Source organism: Chinchilla lanigera, unplaced genomic scaffold (genome assembly GCF_000276665.1).
Source record: "Chinchilla lanigera isolate Chin_1 unplaced genomic scaffold, ChiLan1.0 scaffold00051, whole genome shotgun sequence".
NCBI lineage: Eukaryota > Metazoa > Chordata > Mammalia > Rodentia > Chinchillidae > Chinchilla > Chinchilla lanigera.
The window spans coordinates 17083461-17101026 of record NW_004955452.1 but is presented as its reverse complement, the minus strand read 5'-3'; the positions used below and the strand labels follow the sequence as shown (position 1 = coordinate 17101026).

The 17566-nt window shown below is 46.9% G+C and overlaps 1 protein-coding gene across 2 annotated transcripts in view; it reads left to right on the top strand.

Moving 5' to 3' along the window:
• Pabpc4 (poly(A) binding protein, cytoplasmic 4 (inducible form)) overlaps positions 1 to 17348 on the top strand; it is a gene marked incomplete in the record, with an annotated part of 17758 nt that extends 410 nt beyond the window's left edge. The window contains 16 exon segments of one of the 2 annotated variants that reach the window (XM_005395245.2): positions 1 to 698; positions 3660 to 3853; positions 5442 to 5557; positions 6768 to 6907; positions 7263 to 7357; positions 8185 to 8322; positions 9441 to 9536; positions 11775 to 12047; positions 12895 to 12982; positions 13115 to 13186; positions 13723 to 13809; positions 13904 to 14031; positions 15393 to 15486; positions 15753 to 15883; positions 16120 to 16222; positions 17044 to 17348. In XM_005395245.2, the coding sequence (XP_005395302.1) occupies positions 506 to 698; positions 3660 to 3853; positions 5442 to 5557; positions 6768 to 6907; positions 7263 to 7357; positions 8185 to 8322; positions 9441 to 9536; positions 11775 to 12047; positions 12895 to 12982; positions 13115 to 13186; positions 13723 to 13809; positions 13904 to 14031; positions 15393 to 15486; positions 15753 to 15883; positions 16120 to 16209 (1935 nt within the window). 2 annotated transcript variants of the gene reach the window in all.
• Positions 17349 to 17566: the final 218 nt, after the last annotated feature.

The window sequence follows — 17566 nt, the reverse complement described above, 5'->3', positions numbered from 1 at the left end:
CCCCTCGCCGCCCGCCGCCGGCGCTCGCCGCGTCGGCGCCCGCACAGGTTCGGTTTCCCCGTCCCCGGCGCTGTAATCCTAAACCGCCGGGAGCCCGGGGCCTATATTTATCGAGAAACGCGTGTCCCCAAGGCCGACGTGGGCAGCATCTGGCTGCCTCTGCAAGAATTTTTTTTTGCCCCCCTTCGGTAGGGGATTTCCCCACTGGATTTTTTTTTTTTTTCTTCTGTAATTTGGAGCTTCGAGCCCGGACAGCTGGACATAAACTCCCGGGGAGGGCCATATTGTTTTTGAGAGCCTTTGTCTGGGGTTCTGCGTCCCGTGTGAGCCGACCCGGAGCTTCCCGTGCTGCCTCGGAGCCTCCCGACTGTGTCTTCCCCGCGTCGCCCTGTGCCACCTGTGAGCCGCGGCGCGGGCCCCGGCTCCGAGCCGAACCCCTTTTGTCCTGCGGTGGGCCCGGTGAGAAGTCCTCCTGGCGGGGCTCGGGGTGGTGGGGGGCGGGGAGATGAACGCTGCAGCCAGCAGCTACCCCATGGCCTCCCTCTACGTGGGCGATCTGCACTCGGACGTCACCGAGGCCATGCTCTACGAAAAGTTCAGTCCAGCGGGGCCTGTGCTGTCCATCCGGGTCTGCCGAGATATGATCACCCGCCGCTCCCTGGGTTATGCCTACGTCAACTTCCAGCAGCCAGCTGACGGTGAGTAGCACCAGTGCCCACACACATTCACCGGGTCCCAGGGCACCCGAGAAGTCATCTCGGCAGGACCGTACTGGCACGGAGGGGACATCACGACAGCATGTTGGCACAGAAGCCGCAGTGGCGGGCAGCATGCAGGGATTGAGGACATAGGGCCTGATATGTTGTCATGACCTGAGTTTCAATCTTGCTTCCACACTTGCTAACCGCATGACCTTGGGCTACTCCGTCGTTGGGGGGAAGGGTTGGAATCCAAGGAGGCTGTAAATCGGGATCTGAGGACAGTTAACTTTGTTGTGGCAGTGTGACTGAACCTGCTTCAGTGAGGTTGCGCTGTGACAGACCCTGGCATTGTCAGTGGGCACAGGCTGGTGCCCCTCTGAGGCAGGTGGGTTGAAACAATGCCCTCTTTATAGATTGCTGCCCCGCCCCCCACGTTTCCCTGGACTAAGTAAGAGTCTTGATTTTGTGCTGATAAGAGATGGCTCCTTTAAGGCAGGTAGGAAGCCAGGGAAGCAGTTCTGTGCCTTAGACTGAGGAGGGGCACAGAAGCTGCACGTGCTAGGCCAGCTCCTTCCTGTATTTGGCCACCAGTCTCAGTTCTTTGCTCTGGATGAAACTGTAGTCTGGGGAAGTATCTTTAAAATCGAGTGGGCTGGTAGGAGCTATTGCCTCACCTGTGAACCATACTTTATGTTTGTCAGAGCTCTTTGACCTCATCCTATCTGAAGAACGTAGGGTTCCTGCTTCGGAAAAGGAACTTTGGGACTGCCATTGCAGATAGTGGCCTTCCCTTGGGGCATTGGAGAGGTATGCTGTAGGCGTGGCACAAGTAAGCCCTGAGAGAGGAAACCTAATCAGGGACTGCATGTGACTTCAGATTAAAGGGGAACAACTGCAGAGACCATCACTGGGAGAAACAAGTCATTCTGTGGCAAAGGATCTCCACGTTCCTATTTTTGTCCCTGCTTTACTTTGTTCACTGTCAATGAGGCAGTGACTTGCCTAAGTTGTAGCTGCAACCAGATTTGGGCTAATTGAGAGAGACTAGGCTAGTAGAATGTGCTAGGAGCTGAGTTCTATCTCTCGCTACTGGAACACAAAGGAGGTAGCTGAGTCTGGCCTTTTTAGTGGAGAGTATTGGGTGTATTAGCTGTTGCCTGCCTTGACTCTGAACAAAAGTTGTGTCACTTGGAGATATAGTAGAAGCCATTGGTCAGTGTGTTTGCCAACACATACCTCTGCAGGACTTGTGCCTGCTATAAATAAATGTAGTCAGATTTGTCAGACTAAGCTGACTTGCCCTGTGCAGAACTATCTGGAAATAGATGACGAGCTGTGTTGAAATGGGCTCCTTGGCTGCTAACTAATCGAAGTTTGATGTTTCAGGCTGAGTATCTCAGATAAGTATGTACTTGGACATTTCCTGACTTGGATCTGTCTTTTTCCACTCCCCCTGCCCAATACAAGCTACCCCACCTTCTGGTGAAGATGAAGAAGCTTGATCAAAATGAGTGAAAAGAAATTACCTTGGCTTATTGGACTTGTGGAGGTACAGTTAGTCTTGTCCCTGTTTAAGTGAGGTGCCTTGAGGCCAGGAGTGGGCTCCCCAACGCTACCCGCTTTAATCTCCTCATCCCTCATCACAGGAGCTGCGGGTAGGGTCAGCCACTGGGATGAATTAAGGAAAGTTGCCACCAGTGAAAAGTATTCCTGGCCATCAGGTGATAGGTTTTAGCTTCTGAACTTCCTTCAGTGTGGTCTCTAGTGTACACGTGTATTTGGTTGAGAAATTTATTACCCTGATACACTAGATGGAAAGCCACCAGGGCAGTTGAATTCCTAGAATTCCATAAACTCCGAGTAAGCTTCAAAAGGCCTGACCACCACTAGGACAGGGCCTGCCTGCACTGTCCACCTAGAAAGGTATGGTAGTTTTTTTTTCTCTAGTATTAGAAGTTGAACCCAGGGCCCAGCAAAGTTTCATCCTTCTTGCCCTGAAAATGCAACAGAGGATGTTCCGTGTGTGTGACCAGTAGAATCTATGGATGATGGATGTTTGCTTTTTTTTAAGTCACTTTTTGTTCTTAGAAATTGAAACTATAGGGGCTGGGGTTTTAGCCCAGCGGCACAGCGCCTGCCTGGCAAGTGCAAGGTCGTGAGTTCAATTCCTGGTACTGAAAAAAAAAAAACAACCGAAAAAAAAAAAATGAAACTACATTGTACAAGGAACTGCTGAGTGCAAGGATAGCATCAGAAAATCTGATATTATGGGCTGCAGATATAGCTCAGTGGTGCAGCGCTTGCCTGGCTAGCCCAAGGCCTTGAGTTCGATTCCTGGTACAAAAAAAAAAATCTAATAATAGTTTTTGTTTGTTTGGTACCTGAAATCAAATTCAGAACCTCGTGCATGCCAGGCAGGTGCTTGTGCCACTGAGCTGTATCCCCAGCCTGATACTAGTTTTTAATCACAAGCTAATTGCACCAGGTTCACCACCCTGAACGTAACTACTCCCATTTTATTAAAAATGGAATTTTAGCTGTCCCACCTGAGTCGCACTGAGCCATGCACTGAAGAGTGTCTGTGGCTTAATCAAAATGAGGTATTATCATTTCGTCTTGGTGCTGTGAAGGTCTCCTGCTGCTTGCCCGTGCTGAGGATTGAACGCAGGGCTTTTACACTGAGCTACGCCCCATCCTGTTCTTTCTTTATTCTGAGACAAGGGCTTGCTAAGTTGCCCAGGCTGGGTTTGGACTTGTGATCCTCATGCCTCTGCCTCCCCAAATGCTGGGTTTACAGGTGTGCCACCACACCAAGGAAGGCCCATTTTAGTAGAATTACCTTTCATCAGTGACTACCTAGAAACATGGAGTAATCTGTTCCCCCAGATCATAGCAGTCACCTGTGCTACTATGAGTTGCTATTTTACATCCTTATTGAAATGTGTTTGTTTCTTACAGCTGAGCGGGCCTTGGACACCATGAACTTTGATGTGATTAAAGGAAAGCCAATCCGTATCATGTGGTCTCAGAGGGATCCCTCTTTGAGAAAATCTGGTGTGGGAAACGTCTTCATCAAGAACCTGGACAAATCTATAGATAACAAGGCACTTTATGATACCTTCTCTGCTTTTGGAAACATTCTTTCCTGCAAGGTAAACATTGATTAAATGAATTCAGCGGAAGATTTTTTTACTTATTTTTTATTAGTACATATTTGGAATTCACAGTTTACAGTCATTTTGGGGAGTAGCTGCATGTACATTCTACAGTTTGGGTTTTTTTCCCTAATCCCCTCACACGCACCCCCTCCACTGCTATTCCCCTATCACCTTTTTTGCACTTGTTGATATTGTTTGCCTTAGCTCATGTTATAGCTCATGTTGTAATATTCACACTGATAGAAGTTATTTGGATCCTGTACATGGCACATCTTTATTCCTCTCATTTCTTCTCACCTCCTCCTCACCCCTTGTCCTTGTTCCCTTAGACTACTTCCCTGTTGGATGAGAAGCAGAATAATTATTGAATCTTGTTTGTTTTGAGACAGGGTCTCACTACGTAGTTCAGGCTGGCCTTGAACTCATGGCAACCCCCCTGCCTCAGCCAACTGAGTGCTGGGATTACAGGCATGTGCCACCACGCCCGGCAGTTATTAAATCCTGAGATAAAATAAACACCAAGTGGGGAGCTTACCCCATTGGGGATAGCAGAGTGTGGTAATCTTCAAAATGCTGGAAGTGGAATCTTAAAAGTTCTCATAGGTAATCTCAGAGCCACAACCCACCATAGGTAGCAGGTGCTTTTGTGTTTTATTTTTTCTGTGGCCTGAAACGACTTTCTGACTTTTGGAAGACTCCAGGCATGGCAGTGCACATCTATAATCTTGGCACTTAGGAGGCTGAAGCAGGAGATCACTGAATTTTCAGGGCCAGCCTGAAGTACATAGCAAGAGCCTGACTCAAAAAAAAAAATTAGAAAGCTGGACCTATAATCACAGCACTTGGGAGGCTCAGGTGGGATGTTCACTGAAAGTTCCAGGCCAGCCTGAGCTCTACATAGCAAGACCCTGTTTCAAAAAAAAAAAGAGGCTTTGCTTTGGATAAGTGAGAACACCAGAGAAGTATGTATGATCTTCAGGAAGCTCTACTTAAATTTGCCTGGGTCTGGTAGGTGGCACGCAACTGGAATCCAAGATGTTAAGGAGATCTTGGCAGGAGGATCACAAGTCTGAGGCCAGCCTGTATAGTTTAGTGAGAGCCTACCTCAAAGTAAAATTTTGTAAACAGCTGGGGATTATTTCAGGGGTAGAGCGCTTGCTTAGCAAGCAAGGCCCTGGGTTTAGTCCCTGGTACTGAAGTAACAACGAAATTTAGATTTAGCCTTTTTCTTTTTCCGGACATCTGTTTAAGTGAAGTGCCTCGTAAAATGTAAGCTGGTGGGTATTTACATGTCTCACACTACCGGGGACTGAAATTCTTTTGCAGACTTGGGAAACTGTGTCTCTGCAACACTGTGGTTTATACTCAGATCTCCTAAATGTTTAATAAAAGGAAGCAAGAGGGCATTTGGAATAGAAGTAGCCCCGCAGTGCCAACTGTTTGTGAGTTGAGCACTTACTGGGTGCCTGGTGCTATGCTCAGTGCTAAGGTGCATCATTGCTGGTGGAGCTGGCTGCGTCAGACTACAGGTGTATCTCAAGCTGGCCAGTGGTGCTAAAGTTGTCTGCCTTTTCTTTGACAGGTGGTGTGTGATGAGAATGGCTCTAAGGGTTATGCCTTTGTCCACTTCGAGACCCAAGAGGCTGCTGACAAGGCCATCGAGAAGATGAACGGCATGCTCCTCAATGACCGCAAAGTGTGAGTGTCCCAGTCTGGAGCAACAACCATCGCATGAGCCAGCCGTGGCCCCACCTCGGTATTAACTGGCACACACAAGGCGGCTACTGGTTCTCTCGGCCCAAGTGTGGCCTGCTCCTACCTCTCCACTCCAGGGCTGGTGAGTCTCCCTGCCCGAGCTGTGGCAGCCCTTTTGACTCGCCAAGGTGGGCTTCCTGCTCATGCCATGGCCTGCCTGCTGCCTCTTCCCTTAAAGGCATCCGTCCATGGGTTTGTGAGCACCAGCAGCTGGGGCTGCTGGAGGCAGCTCTAAGCCCACTCTGAGCAGGGGTCTTGGCCAGCGACAGAGTGGAGAGGGCCCTAAGCTGACCAGGCACTGTATCTTAGTTATGTGACCTTGACTTCGACTCAGGTCGGTTCCTAGATCTCACTAGTTGATGCCAAATTGTCCCTCTGGTTCTCCTTTCTTTAACCTGTGACTCAGTGACTGGTATAAGGCTGGCTCCACAGTGATACTTAATTTGGTTACAGGGAAAACTCCATCCCTTTGCGGAGAGTTTGTAACAGATCTTGTTGCCTTGGTGCATCATTCTGTGGAATGGAGCGGGCTGTGAGGGGATAAACTACTACTTACATGTCTTGGCTATTTCAAGCCAAACTCATTTCTGTCCTTCATGGTATTGAGTAGGTCAGAGGATGCATTGTGCTTATAATTAACATCTGTGTGCCCTGTGGTGAATCACTATAGGTAATCGGAAAGAAGAAATATAAAAATGTTTAGTGTATAGAGACATTTTCCTATCAGACATACTAAAGTGAATACAGTAAAATAGCAGAGACCACCTCTTCACTCACAACAACCTCACTCTTAGAACTAACCACTGTTAACAGTTTGGTTTGTATCCTTCCAGACCTTTTCTATACATTTACATAGATGCACAGAAATGAACGTTTTAAAAAAACATGGTCGTCAGGTTTCTTCACGAAGGCAGTGTGATGTGGTAGGAGTAGCCCTGGTCTGAGCCAGGGGCCCTGGGCTCGTCCTCGCAGGATAGTCCTGCCTCTTTCTCTTTCTTCTGGGTACTTGGGGTGTCTTGAGCCTCCTTCTTGGTGGGTGGGGTCCCCATGTATTTTAACCTGTCCTGTCAGCCTTTAACCTGTTTCCTTGGGGCCCCTGGAAATCATGATTTCTTTCTCCTAGGTGATCATTTTTTTCATGGTTTGTTTTTAGGTTTGTAGGCAGATTCAAGTCTCGCAAAGAGCGGGAGGCTGAGCTTGGAGCCAAAGCCAAAGAATTCACCAATGTTTATATAAAGAACTTTGGAGAAGAGGTGGATGATGAGAGTCTGAAGGAGCTATTCAGCCAGTTTGGTAAGTTGACATCCTGAGTTCACAGGTCCCCTTCTATAATCAGCAGACCTAGGCTACATCTGTTACTTAAAGAGACACACGCATTCAGATCCAGAAATAAAGCACCTTACATGACAAAGGTCACAAGGTGTAGAGATAGGCTTCAGGCCTTGGCTTGGTTTTATCCTACCTCCTTTCACCCCTAAGGCCATCTCAGCTGCTCTGTCAGAATTAGAGACCAGGCATGGCGCCTATTTTTCTGTCTTAGGTCTGTCTGGGTTCTGCCAGAGATATACTTGAAGTGGGTTTCTAGAGAGAAGTCTTCTCCATGAGCTGTGATAGAGGTGTCACTAATAGTTGCGTCCTTTGATCATAGGTAAGACCCTCAGTGTCAAGGTCATGAGAGATCCCAGTGGGAAATCCAAAGGCTTTGGCTTTGTGAGTTACGAAAAACACGAGGATGCCAATAAGGTGAGAGTGCCACCCTTGAGGGTCGGGAAGTGTCTGTAGGAGGCCCCAGTGTGGGCAGAGCCTTGTTTAGCAGAGCAGAGCTAGAGTGGTCTGAATGGTAGTGGATGCACGTTCTCTGGAACTGTCTTCCTCAGGGGGCTTATGTCAGTCACTGTGTCGGTTAACTTTTTTGGGGAGGGGCAGGGTCTAGCTGTGTAGGTAAGGCTGGGCTCAAATTCACTATGTAGCCCAGGCTGGCCTCAAACTCAACAGCGATTCTCCTGTCTCAGTTCCCAAGGGCTGGGATTATAGGCATGTGTCAACATACCTAGCTGTTTTAAAGCGCTTGCCATACCTGTCACCTCAGCTGTTGAGGACAGATGTTTGTTCCCATTTATAGGCAAGAGAACTAAAGTCCAGAGAGTTGACCTGATTATAGCACAGCAGCTACTTTTTGGTAAAGCAGTGTGCTAGGATGTCAGCATATATCACTTAAATACTCACAAAGGAACCTGAGATGTTTAGTGACAGCCGCATTCAAATTAGGGTCAGATAATAATGTTTTTTGTTTCTGTTTTTTTGCTTTGGTTTTGGTTGAACTCAAGGTCTCCTGCTTCAACTTCCTGAGTGCAAAGATAACAGGTGTACACACTAAGCCCAGATCCCATTTAGTATTAACCCTGTTTTATAGATGAAGAATTTAAAATGCTTAGCAGACTAGAGGGATGCAATAAAATTAATATTAGCCTATATGAAAGATTCTCTCAGAACATGTGGTTCATTTTAAGAGCTCCGAACAAGGCCAGTGTCTCTGCAACTTGGTTTAAAGACATGCATTTCCTCTCTAGGCCGTGGAAGAGATGAATGGAAAAGAAATCAGTGGGAAAGTCATATTTGTAGGCCGTGCACAGAAGAAAGTAGAACGGCAGGCTGAATTAAAACGGAAATTTGAGCAGCTGAAACAGGAGAGAATTAGTCGATACCAGGTGAGATGCGGTGGGCCAGCCTGTCACAGGGTGTTGCCTGTGAAATACTTGCAGAGCACCCTTTTAGCAGGTTTAAAAGAAGCTGTACCAACCAGATAAGTCAACAGTTACTGAACAGGGACAAAAGACTATTCATTGAGAAGCTCTCTTCTAGAACTCTCAACCTGCTGCTCCTTACTGTATAGGTTCCTTTTCACTCCAGTGGTCTTTCTAAACATGTAGTAATAAAAATAAGTTACAAGAATGGTGCCCCTTGGTTAGGAGTGGTGCCAGGATGCTGCATGGGTAAGTGGCCAGCCAGAGATGTGTGGAGAAGGTCAACATGTCCCTGCATTGATGGTCTTACGAATCTTAGGGAAGTAATTACTCAACTTGGAGGTTGCATCAGAATTGTCTGTAGGATTTTTTATTTGAGACAGAGTCTTAACAGTATAGTTTAGGCTGGCCTTAAAGTTAGGGCAATCCTCCTCCCTCATCCTTCCCAAGTGCTGGGATCACAGGCATGGATTGCTATGCCAGGCCAGATGCAGCTTTTGTGTACATGTGTGCATGCTCAACTTGTTGAAACATGGATTGCTAGGCTCCAAACCAAGAGTTCCTGATTAATTGGGTTTGGGGTCCAACCCAGAAATCCACACCCCCCATATTGGGGCTCAAACCCACAGACCTCCTTCCTGCTAGGCAAGCCCTCTACCATTGAACTACATCTGTAGTCTATTTATTTTTAGACAGTTTGTCATTAAGTTATCTGGGCTGGCTTCAAACCTGAGATCCTCTTGCATCAGCCTCCTGAGTAGCTGGGAACGCTGGAGATACAGGCAGGTGCCACTGCATTTGCAAGAATTTTCAGTTGGGAGGAGGTGAGACAGGGTCTTGCTATGTAGCTCAGGCTGACCTTGAACTTAGCATGTAGTCCAGCCAGGCTTTGAACTCATGCAGTCCTCTTGCCTCAACCTCCTGAGTGCTTGAGTTATAGGTATGCACCAGGACATCAGCAAGAATTTTCATTTCTAACAAGTTCCCAGACAGTGCTGCTGGTATGGGGACCACAGTTTGGGAACAACTGTTCTAGAGAAGTTAGATTTAGAAAGAAGTTAACAGTGATCTCTCTCTTTCAGGGAGTGAACCTCTACATTAAAAACTTGGATGACACCATTGATGATGAGAAATTAAGAAAAGAATTTTCTCCTTTTGGATCAATCACCAGTGCTAAGGTATTTCCATTTGGGATTTTGTAGTTGAAAGCACTGTTATTACAGGTTTATTGGTATTTATTTCACTGAAGGGGCTAAATTAAGTGATGATTCTGAGCATAACCACATTATTCCAGCTTACTCCTCGTTGCCTTCTGAGTAGTGTTCTCGAGGGTATTTCATTACGTTAGCATTACTCTATCAGCCCTGCAGTGTGGTGAGAAGTCTGAGCCAGTCCTTCCCTTCAGCCCTCCTCAGCACCCAGATCTTTCCCATTCCTGCTGCTTTGTGCTGGCCTGGGGACAGTGGGTGCTACAACATGAGCAGAGGATATCCAGACAGGTTGTTTTCCATTTGTCTTGGGACCTGTCTCTACAACTCTGCCACATTTTTCCTTGAAAATGAAGCTGTTTTGAAGATTTTGGAGCTGAGGTTCAACAGCTGTTTTCATGGTCTCACAGAAAATGGGAATGGAAGCTGAGTGTGTTGGTGCACACCTGTCATCCCAGCACTTGAGAGGCTGTTTCAGGGTCACCATGAGTTCAAGACCAGTCTGAACTACATAGCAAGACCCTGTCTCAAAAGAAAAATGGGGGCGAGAGGGATAGCGGGACAGTGCCTGCCTGGTAAGAGCAAGGTCCTGATTTCGATTTCCAGTACCAAAAAAAAAAGAAGTAGGAGTCCAGAGTTTGTTTTTCCATGTTTTGGCTTGCTTGGTGGTGGTCTTTGATCATATCAATTAAGTCAACAGGCTTTTAGACAAGGAATGAGTCCTTGAGCAAAAGTATGCTGACCGCATGGGGGTGGTACGCTGTGTGGTCATGGCGCTTAGCAGTGTGGTGGGGACTGGTGACATCCGGGAAGTTTCACATCCTGGCCTGCCTGGCAGAGGTGCAGTGGAGGCCATTGAGTTTCCTTTGGGTAATGAAAAGGAGGCTTGGTGCCCCTGCCCTGGCCTTGCATACATTTCTCCCAGTACTAGAACATTGTGCAAAGAAGCTTCATCAGCTGTCTAGAGAGCTGACCAAGGCCAGCTCTGTGGGGTTTGCCCACTTCCTCTTGGCGTCACTCCCTTGACTGCTCCAATTGGTGCAAGGGGTGATAGATTCCCTTGTCTGCCTGCACACCTGACAAATTGGCATTGGTGAGGAGAGGCTGAAAGGACCCTAATTTGAAGTTTCATTTACTGTTAGATTTTGTTTTTATTAGTACCTGCTTGCCGTGCATGATGATCACATTCAGCATAGGAAATTTGTACCTGTACATAATATATCTTAATTCTTCCCATTCCCCTCCCTTGGGGAGGGAACACAGCCCTTCTCTCCCCATTTACAGCCCTTCTTTCCCCATTTACAAAAAGCTTTGTTTCCATTTTTTCCTTTCCATTCTGTTCTTATAATCCTTTGCTCTTCCCTCCCTCCTCCCTTGTTCCCCTTCCCATGTGATAATGTTCTTCCTGCTTCCCAATATCTACCCTCTGCTTCACTCCTTACTTACTCTTTGAGTTTCTCACACAGGGGAAACAATGAAGTATTCAAACTTGTGCAGGCACTGTTTGAGATTATGGTCAGGCATTGTTTTCACACACCTTACTGGCTTGCCTCACTAGTAGGAAGATGTTGGGTTGGTATACATGTTGAGCTCCAAGTCCTTCACTTCAGGGGGCTGTCCAGGCCACTAACTAAGACACAAATGATGTGAAGCACAAAGAGACAGACACCTGGGAAAGTGACTGCCTAAACCAGGAGCTGTGTGGCTAATTTATAGCTTTCTTGTCTTGGAGTAGATCATGGAAACTGAGACTCAGAGCAGATAAGAGTAGAATTAGAATCTGGGTTCTTTGTCTCAGCTAATTGTATCTGTTATTCATATCAAGTTAATGGTGGCAGCATTCATGGCCACCATTACTGAAATTTTGTCCATGAAGGCTTTGGACTGGATTAGTTCCACAGATAAACTGCTCCACACTGTTGTCAAGGATACCGAGGGATATCTGTGTTGCTAGGTGTCAGGAAACATCCTCAGGTTCTGTTTTTACCATTATGGTGTTTAGGGAACTTTAGCATCACCTGGGGATTTAAAGAAAATTTCTAGGTACCTTAAAGTTAAACCTTTATTGGTCTAGGTTACATCCTGGATCACAGTGCATCCTAGACCTAGAGTTGGTAACTCTGGAGCAGAGTCCAGATTTTTGACTGTGGTGAGTAGCTCCCCCTCCCCATATACACCTTTTCTTAGGTAGCCGCTCTCATTTTATAGGTAATGCTGGAGGATGGAAGAAGCAAAGGATTTGGTTTTGTGTGTTTCTCATCTCCTGAGGAGGCAACCAAAGCAGTCACTGAAATGAATGGGCGCATCGTGGGTTCCAAGCCACTGTATGTTGCCCTCGCCCAAAGGAAGGAGGAGAGAAAGGCTCACCTAACCAACCAGTACATGCAGCGGGTGGCTGGAATGAGAGCACTCCCTGCCAATGCCATCTTAAACCAGTTCCAGCCTGCAGCTGGTGGCTACTTTGTGCCAGCAGTTCCACAGGTGGGTCTGCCGCGTGATCGTGGCTCTCTGGGTCTGCCTGTGAGTGCTATGCCTGTGTTCTTCAGTGGTTGAGAGGGATTTTTTTTTTTAAATTAAGTTTACTGGTACATTTTAGGTATACATAATGATCACATCCATCATAGGGAATTTGTGCCTGTACATGATGCGTCTTGTTGCTTTTTTTTCCCCCTTCATTCCACTACTCCCTTCGACCCCTGGGGAGGGACTTTTGGGGATGATGGAGTTCTAGAATGTTAAAGACACTATAAGTAAAAGTGAAGAGCCAGGTGTGGCTGTAAGGGTATGAGAGGCTAAGGCAAGAACACCGAAGATTCAAGCCCAGTCTGGGCAACTTAGTGAGACTGTGTCTCAAAATGAAAAGAAAGGAGGGGAATGTAGCTCAGCCAGTGTGAAGGCCTTGGTTGGGTTCAATCCCAGGTACCCACCCAAAAAGAAAATGAAGAACTTAACCATGATCATACATGCATACTGGAAGAGGTAGAGGGGACTACCCTGGTTAAGCTTAACCAGTGCTTCAGCTTTTGAGTAGAGAGCCTTTATTCCAAATAGCTTAGGCTAGTGGTACTGAACCTATTACATGTGTGGTGTTTTTTGTTTCAGACAAAAGATGTTACTGCATGGGTTGTTTTTCTAAACGAAAATCCCAATATTTAGGTGTTACTGCCGTGTTAGTACTTTGCGATAAATAGTTGGGTTGAGGGTTGTAGTTTGGGCACTCGTCTCTAAAAGGTTCACCATTACTGGTCTAGGGCCTAGTAGTGAGGTAAGAGTCTAGTGTGGGTTCAGGTTTCTGAAATAGAAGGGCTTAGGTGCTGTTTCCTTACAGGCTCAGGGAAGACCACCATATTATACACCTAACCAACTGGCGCAGATGAGGCCTAATCCACGTTGGCAGCAAGGTGGGAGACCTCAAGGTAAGTGGTGGGGGACAGTACTTGCCCAGGATGTACCTGGCCTGGTCTTCCTGGTTTTCTGTGTGCACTTTGTGATGCATTTTCTAGGCCGTGTTGCTTGTCAGTAATAAGCATGTTTTGTCTTACCACCAGGCTTCCAAGGAATGCCAAGTGCTATACGCCAATCTGGGCCTCGTCCAACTCTTCGCCATCTGGCTCCAACTGGTAATGCTCCGGCCTCTCGTGGCCTCCCTACTACCACTCAGAGAGTCGGTGAGCAAACTGGCCTATAGGAGCGTGGCCTGGGGAGGAGGGAGTCAGGATGACTAGCTCTGCCCTCGCTTGGTCAGTTTGTTGGGCTCAAATGTGGAGCCCTGGTTCTGTTACCATAGCTCTGTGTTTGGTGTAGGTAGGTACTTCATTCAGGAGCAGAGAGACAGTGTGACTTGTAGGTGTGTTGGTTACTGTCACCATTCTTTGCTGTCGGTGACTCATGTGAAAAACGTTAATCATAGTAGTTTGCTAGCTGGGTGATGACGGAGCCTATTTTTGGTGGGATGGGGGATACAAGGAAGCTTTTAATGTCCTGTACTCAAAGATGTGGAAAAGTTTGTTAGCCTTTGGCTTATCCTGGAAAGTAGCAGTAGTAGCCCTGAGTGTGATGTGTCATGTCAACGTGCTTTGGAATCTCTCCTTCCGTGGGACGTGGACGGTTGGACATTGGCCTCCAACACTGATGTGCATTTGCTGGTCTGTTGTAGGGTCTGAGTGCCCGGACCGCTTGGCTATGGACTTTGGTGGGGCTGGTGCCGCCCAGCAAGGGCTGACTGACAGCTGCCAGTCTGGAGGTGGTATTGGATGCACACAGAAGGGGGAAAGATGGGATTTGACGGGCCTTTGCCCAGCCTGATGGGTTTTAATTGCATTTGTTCTTTCCTCAAGGTGTTCCCACAGCAGTCCCAAGCCTCACACCTCGGGCTGCAGTTGCTGCTGCTGCTCCTCGGGCTGTGGCACCATACAAATATGCCTCCAGTGTCCGCAGCCCGCACCCTGCCATACAGCCTCTGCAGGTGAGGCCAGCAGATGCTGCCAAAGGCATTTGCCCCATTTCTACACAGTTTAAAGCATGCTTGATTTTGATTCCTTCAGTGGGTATTGGCATCCCTGCCCCCTGGTAGGGTGCTGTTTTTTGGGTTTTTTTGAGATGGGGTCTTGCTGTATAGCTCAGGCTGGCCTTGAACTCATGGTGATCCTCCTCTCTCAACTTCCTGAAAACTGGAATTACAGGTTATGCCACCAACCCTGGCTGGACGCTATATTCTATGTGGTGATTTGGACACTCACTGAGAAAGTGTTCTTCCTCCAAACACTGAGAAGGGGTGCTTCCTCTGCTGCTTGTGTAACACCTGTGCTCAGCATTTTGAGCTCCTAGGTGACTTCTTCTATCTAGTGCCATATTTGATCCTTGGCTGCTATACAAGATGATTGGGACATTAAATCAGGAAGTACCTTCAATTTAGATAAGATTCAGTATCAAAAGTGTGAAGGGAGATAGCTCAGATTGCCTAAGCTGAAATTTGCAACCTTTAGAACTGTGCACTTAAATGCAAACCCAGCTGCAACCAGTTTGTTTCAGAGCTCAGCAGTTTTCTGTGGCAGGCCACACTCAGCTGTCAGGCCCATAAGCTGCTTGACAGTTCATTTTTCAGATGTCCTCCTTCCTCACATTCTCTAAGGGATTTCCCAGGGCTTAAGGTTGAGTGTAAACTATCTTCTGTATATAGGGCCCTACTTTTAGGGCTGTGTGATGAGCATTAGTTTTGCATGTTGATAATCCTTAGGCAGTTGATGTAATAAAAACATTGGTTATAGTAAAGGTAGTATAGGGTATAGTTATAAATGTTTTGGTAGTCATATTCTTTGACCTAGTCTGCATTGGAATTGACACTAAAGGAAATTTCAGGAGAAGGCTTCACGCACATATTCGCTGTGGCCTGATTTCTTGGGTAACCTTGGATGAATTGAATGAAACATCAGTAAATGGTTGCTTAGCATTGTACATTTATTTTATTTGAGGGGGTTTTACTTTCCTTTCTGATAGCATGTCCTTTCTGTTTTTTGGACTTCTGAGACAGTCTAGCTTATGTATCCCAGGCTGGTCTTGAATTCACTGTGTACCCTGAGCTGGTTTCAAACTCCCAGTGATCTTGCTGTGCCATCATGCCCACTGAACAGCATGTCCTTTCACTGCAGTTAATTGTATTTTAATGTCCATGGTATTCTGTGCCTCATAAAATAATTCATGAAGATAAGGACAGCTACTTCCGTTCCTCTTTCAGATAAGAATGTTGAGATGTTGAGTGGTGAGGCTCTCAGCCACTGCCCAGCAGCCTTTCTTTGGTACTAACCTACTGGCTGTCCTGGTTTTCAGGCACCCCAGCCTGCCGTCCATGTGCAGGGCCAGGAGCCTCTGACTGCCTCCATGCTGGCTGCAGCTCCCCCACAAGAGCAGAAGCAGATGCTGGGTAAGTGCCCATTCAGCCTGTAGGACACCAATGTCTGTTCACTGAGGTTTTTTTTTTTTTTTTTTGGTGGTACTTGGGACTAAACCCAGGAGTACTGGGTTACATCCTCAGCCCTTTTTAAAATTCTGAGGCAGGGTCTCCTCACTAAGTTACCCAGGCTGGCCTCAAATATCTGGCCTTCCTCCCCCAGCCCCCTGAATAGCTAGGAATTAACAGATATGTGCCACCAGTTTGACTTGGTCTTTTATTAACTGTCCTATCCATAGGAGAGCGTTTATTCCCACTCATCCAAACAATGCATTCGAACCTGGCTGGCAAGATCACGGGCATGCTGCTGGAGATCGACAACTCCGAGCTGCTGCACATGCTCGAGTCCCCTGAGTCTCTCCGCTCAAAGGTGAGCTGCTTCTCAGATCCTGCAGCCACAGCTCAGTTTGGGAGGGTGGAGGGGACCTGGGCACTGGGTAGAGCAGAGAGGATATTCTGCTGCTGTGTTCCTGTCATGCCTCACCCTTGATTGATGCTGCTGGTGTGGGTGCTGAGAAAGCTGTGGGCAGAGGTCATTGGACCTGGGTACCAGGGAGGGGCTGAGTGGCTCTCCTCAGTCACTGACTGCCTGGAGGTTTCTCCCAGGTGGAGGAAGCTGTGGCAGTTCTACAGGCTCATCACGCCAAGAAAGAAGCTGCCCAGAAGGTGGGCGCTGTTGCCGCTGCTACCTCTTAGACAAGGAAAGCACGTACGTTTGCCTGTTACACTTGCAGTCACTGTTTTGATTTATGAATATGTTCATAAAAGAGTGAGGACACTTTTCTGACACTTCCCCTGTGATTTGGCAGGCTGTTACCTGAGCCTCTCACCTGGATCCATTACTATGGAAAGAACTAAGGGGTTTTGAATGAAAGAACAAAGAGTCAGGTGCATTGGCCATATACCTGTAGTCCCAGCTACTGTAAGCTAAGGCAGGAGGATTTGAGCCCAGGAGTTTAAAGCCAGCCTGGGCAACATTGCAAGACCCTATCTCAAGGAGAAAAAAAAAAAACAAACAGTTTCTTCTAAGAGCACCTGGTCAGATTTGTCTCAAGAACTAGCCTGGTTGGCTCAGGTGTAGTCTGTGTGCTTAGCACCCACAAGGTCCTGGATTTGTCCCCCAGCACCTGCTCTCCTTGCTGGTCTCTGAAAGAGTGATAGGTATACAAGGTATTCACATCACATGCCAAAGCCTCACTGCTGTGAGTATCATTTCCTGGTTTGGCCTGAGGCTGGTGAAGTTGTGTATATACCCACAGCTTACACAGCAGGCATTGGATCATGATCTAGTGCCAGAGACAGCCCCACAGTGCACTACAGTTGCAGAAGGTGCTCACTGCCTGTGGAGGTGGGAGAGCAGGGAGGTGGGGTGGGTGAGTAAAGTTTTAGCTGGGACCCCTGGCGGGTGCCTCCAAATAAAAAAACGAGAGTCAGGTGAGCCAAGATTGAAAACTTTTTTCTAGAACACCTTTCTTTGTCAAGGAGTCCCCCAAATTCTTTTATTTGTGTTGGTGCTTTTGTTTTTTCCAGGATTCAAAAGCCAAATAATCCCTCATGGAATTGAGCTCAAGGTTTGAAGACTTCCTAGTTTGTCCTATGGACCTCAACACCGAGAACCACAAGTTGCAAATTGAATAGGTCATTTTGTATCAAAAGGTCAATTATGAAGCACCTAGAACTTTTCAATTATAAAAGTATATTCTCTGGGTTCTGCTATGGCCCAGACATTTTTTTTTTTCTATTGTGGGTTTTGATTTTTTTTTCCCCAGAAATTGGTTTTATTTGATGTACCCAAGTCTTAAGTTTCTCAATAAAGGAAAAAAAAATCCATAAAACTGCCTCTGTCTTACCCATGTCACTGACCAGTTTTATTGTGTAAATTCCAGCTTTCACTGGAAGTAGTCTATATGCAAACAGGCTATAATGAATTTAACCTGTTGCCATTTATAAGCAAATTTAGGTTAAGCAAGGTAGACAGAGGTGTAAATTGAACTATTGAAGACGATGCCTAGTGCCTCCCCCCATTTAATTTAGAAGGGATATTTAAATCTAG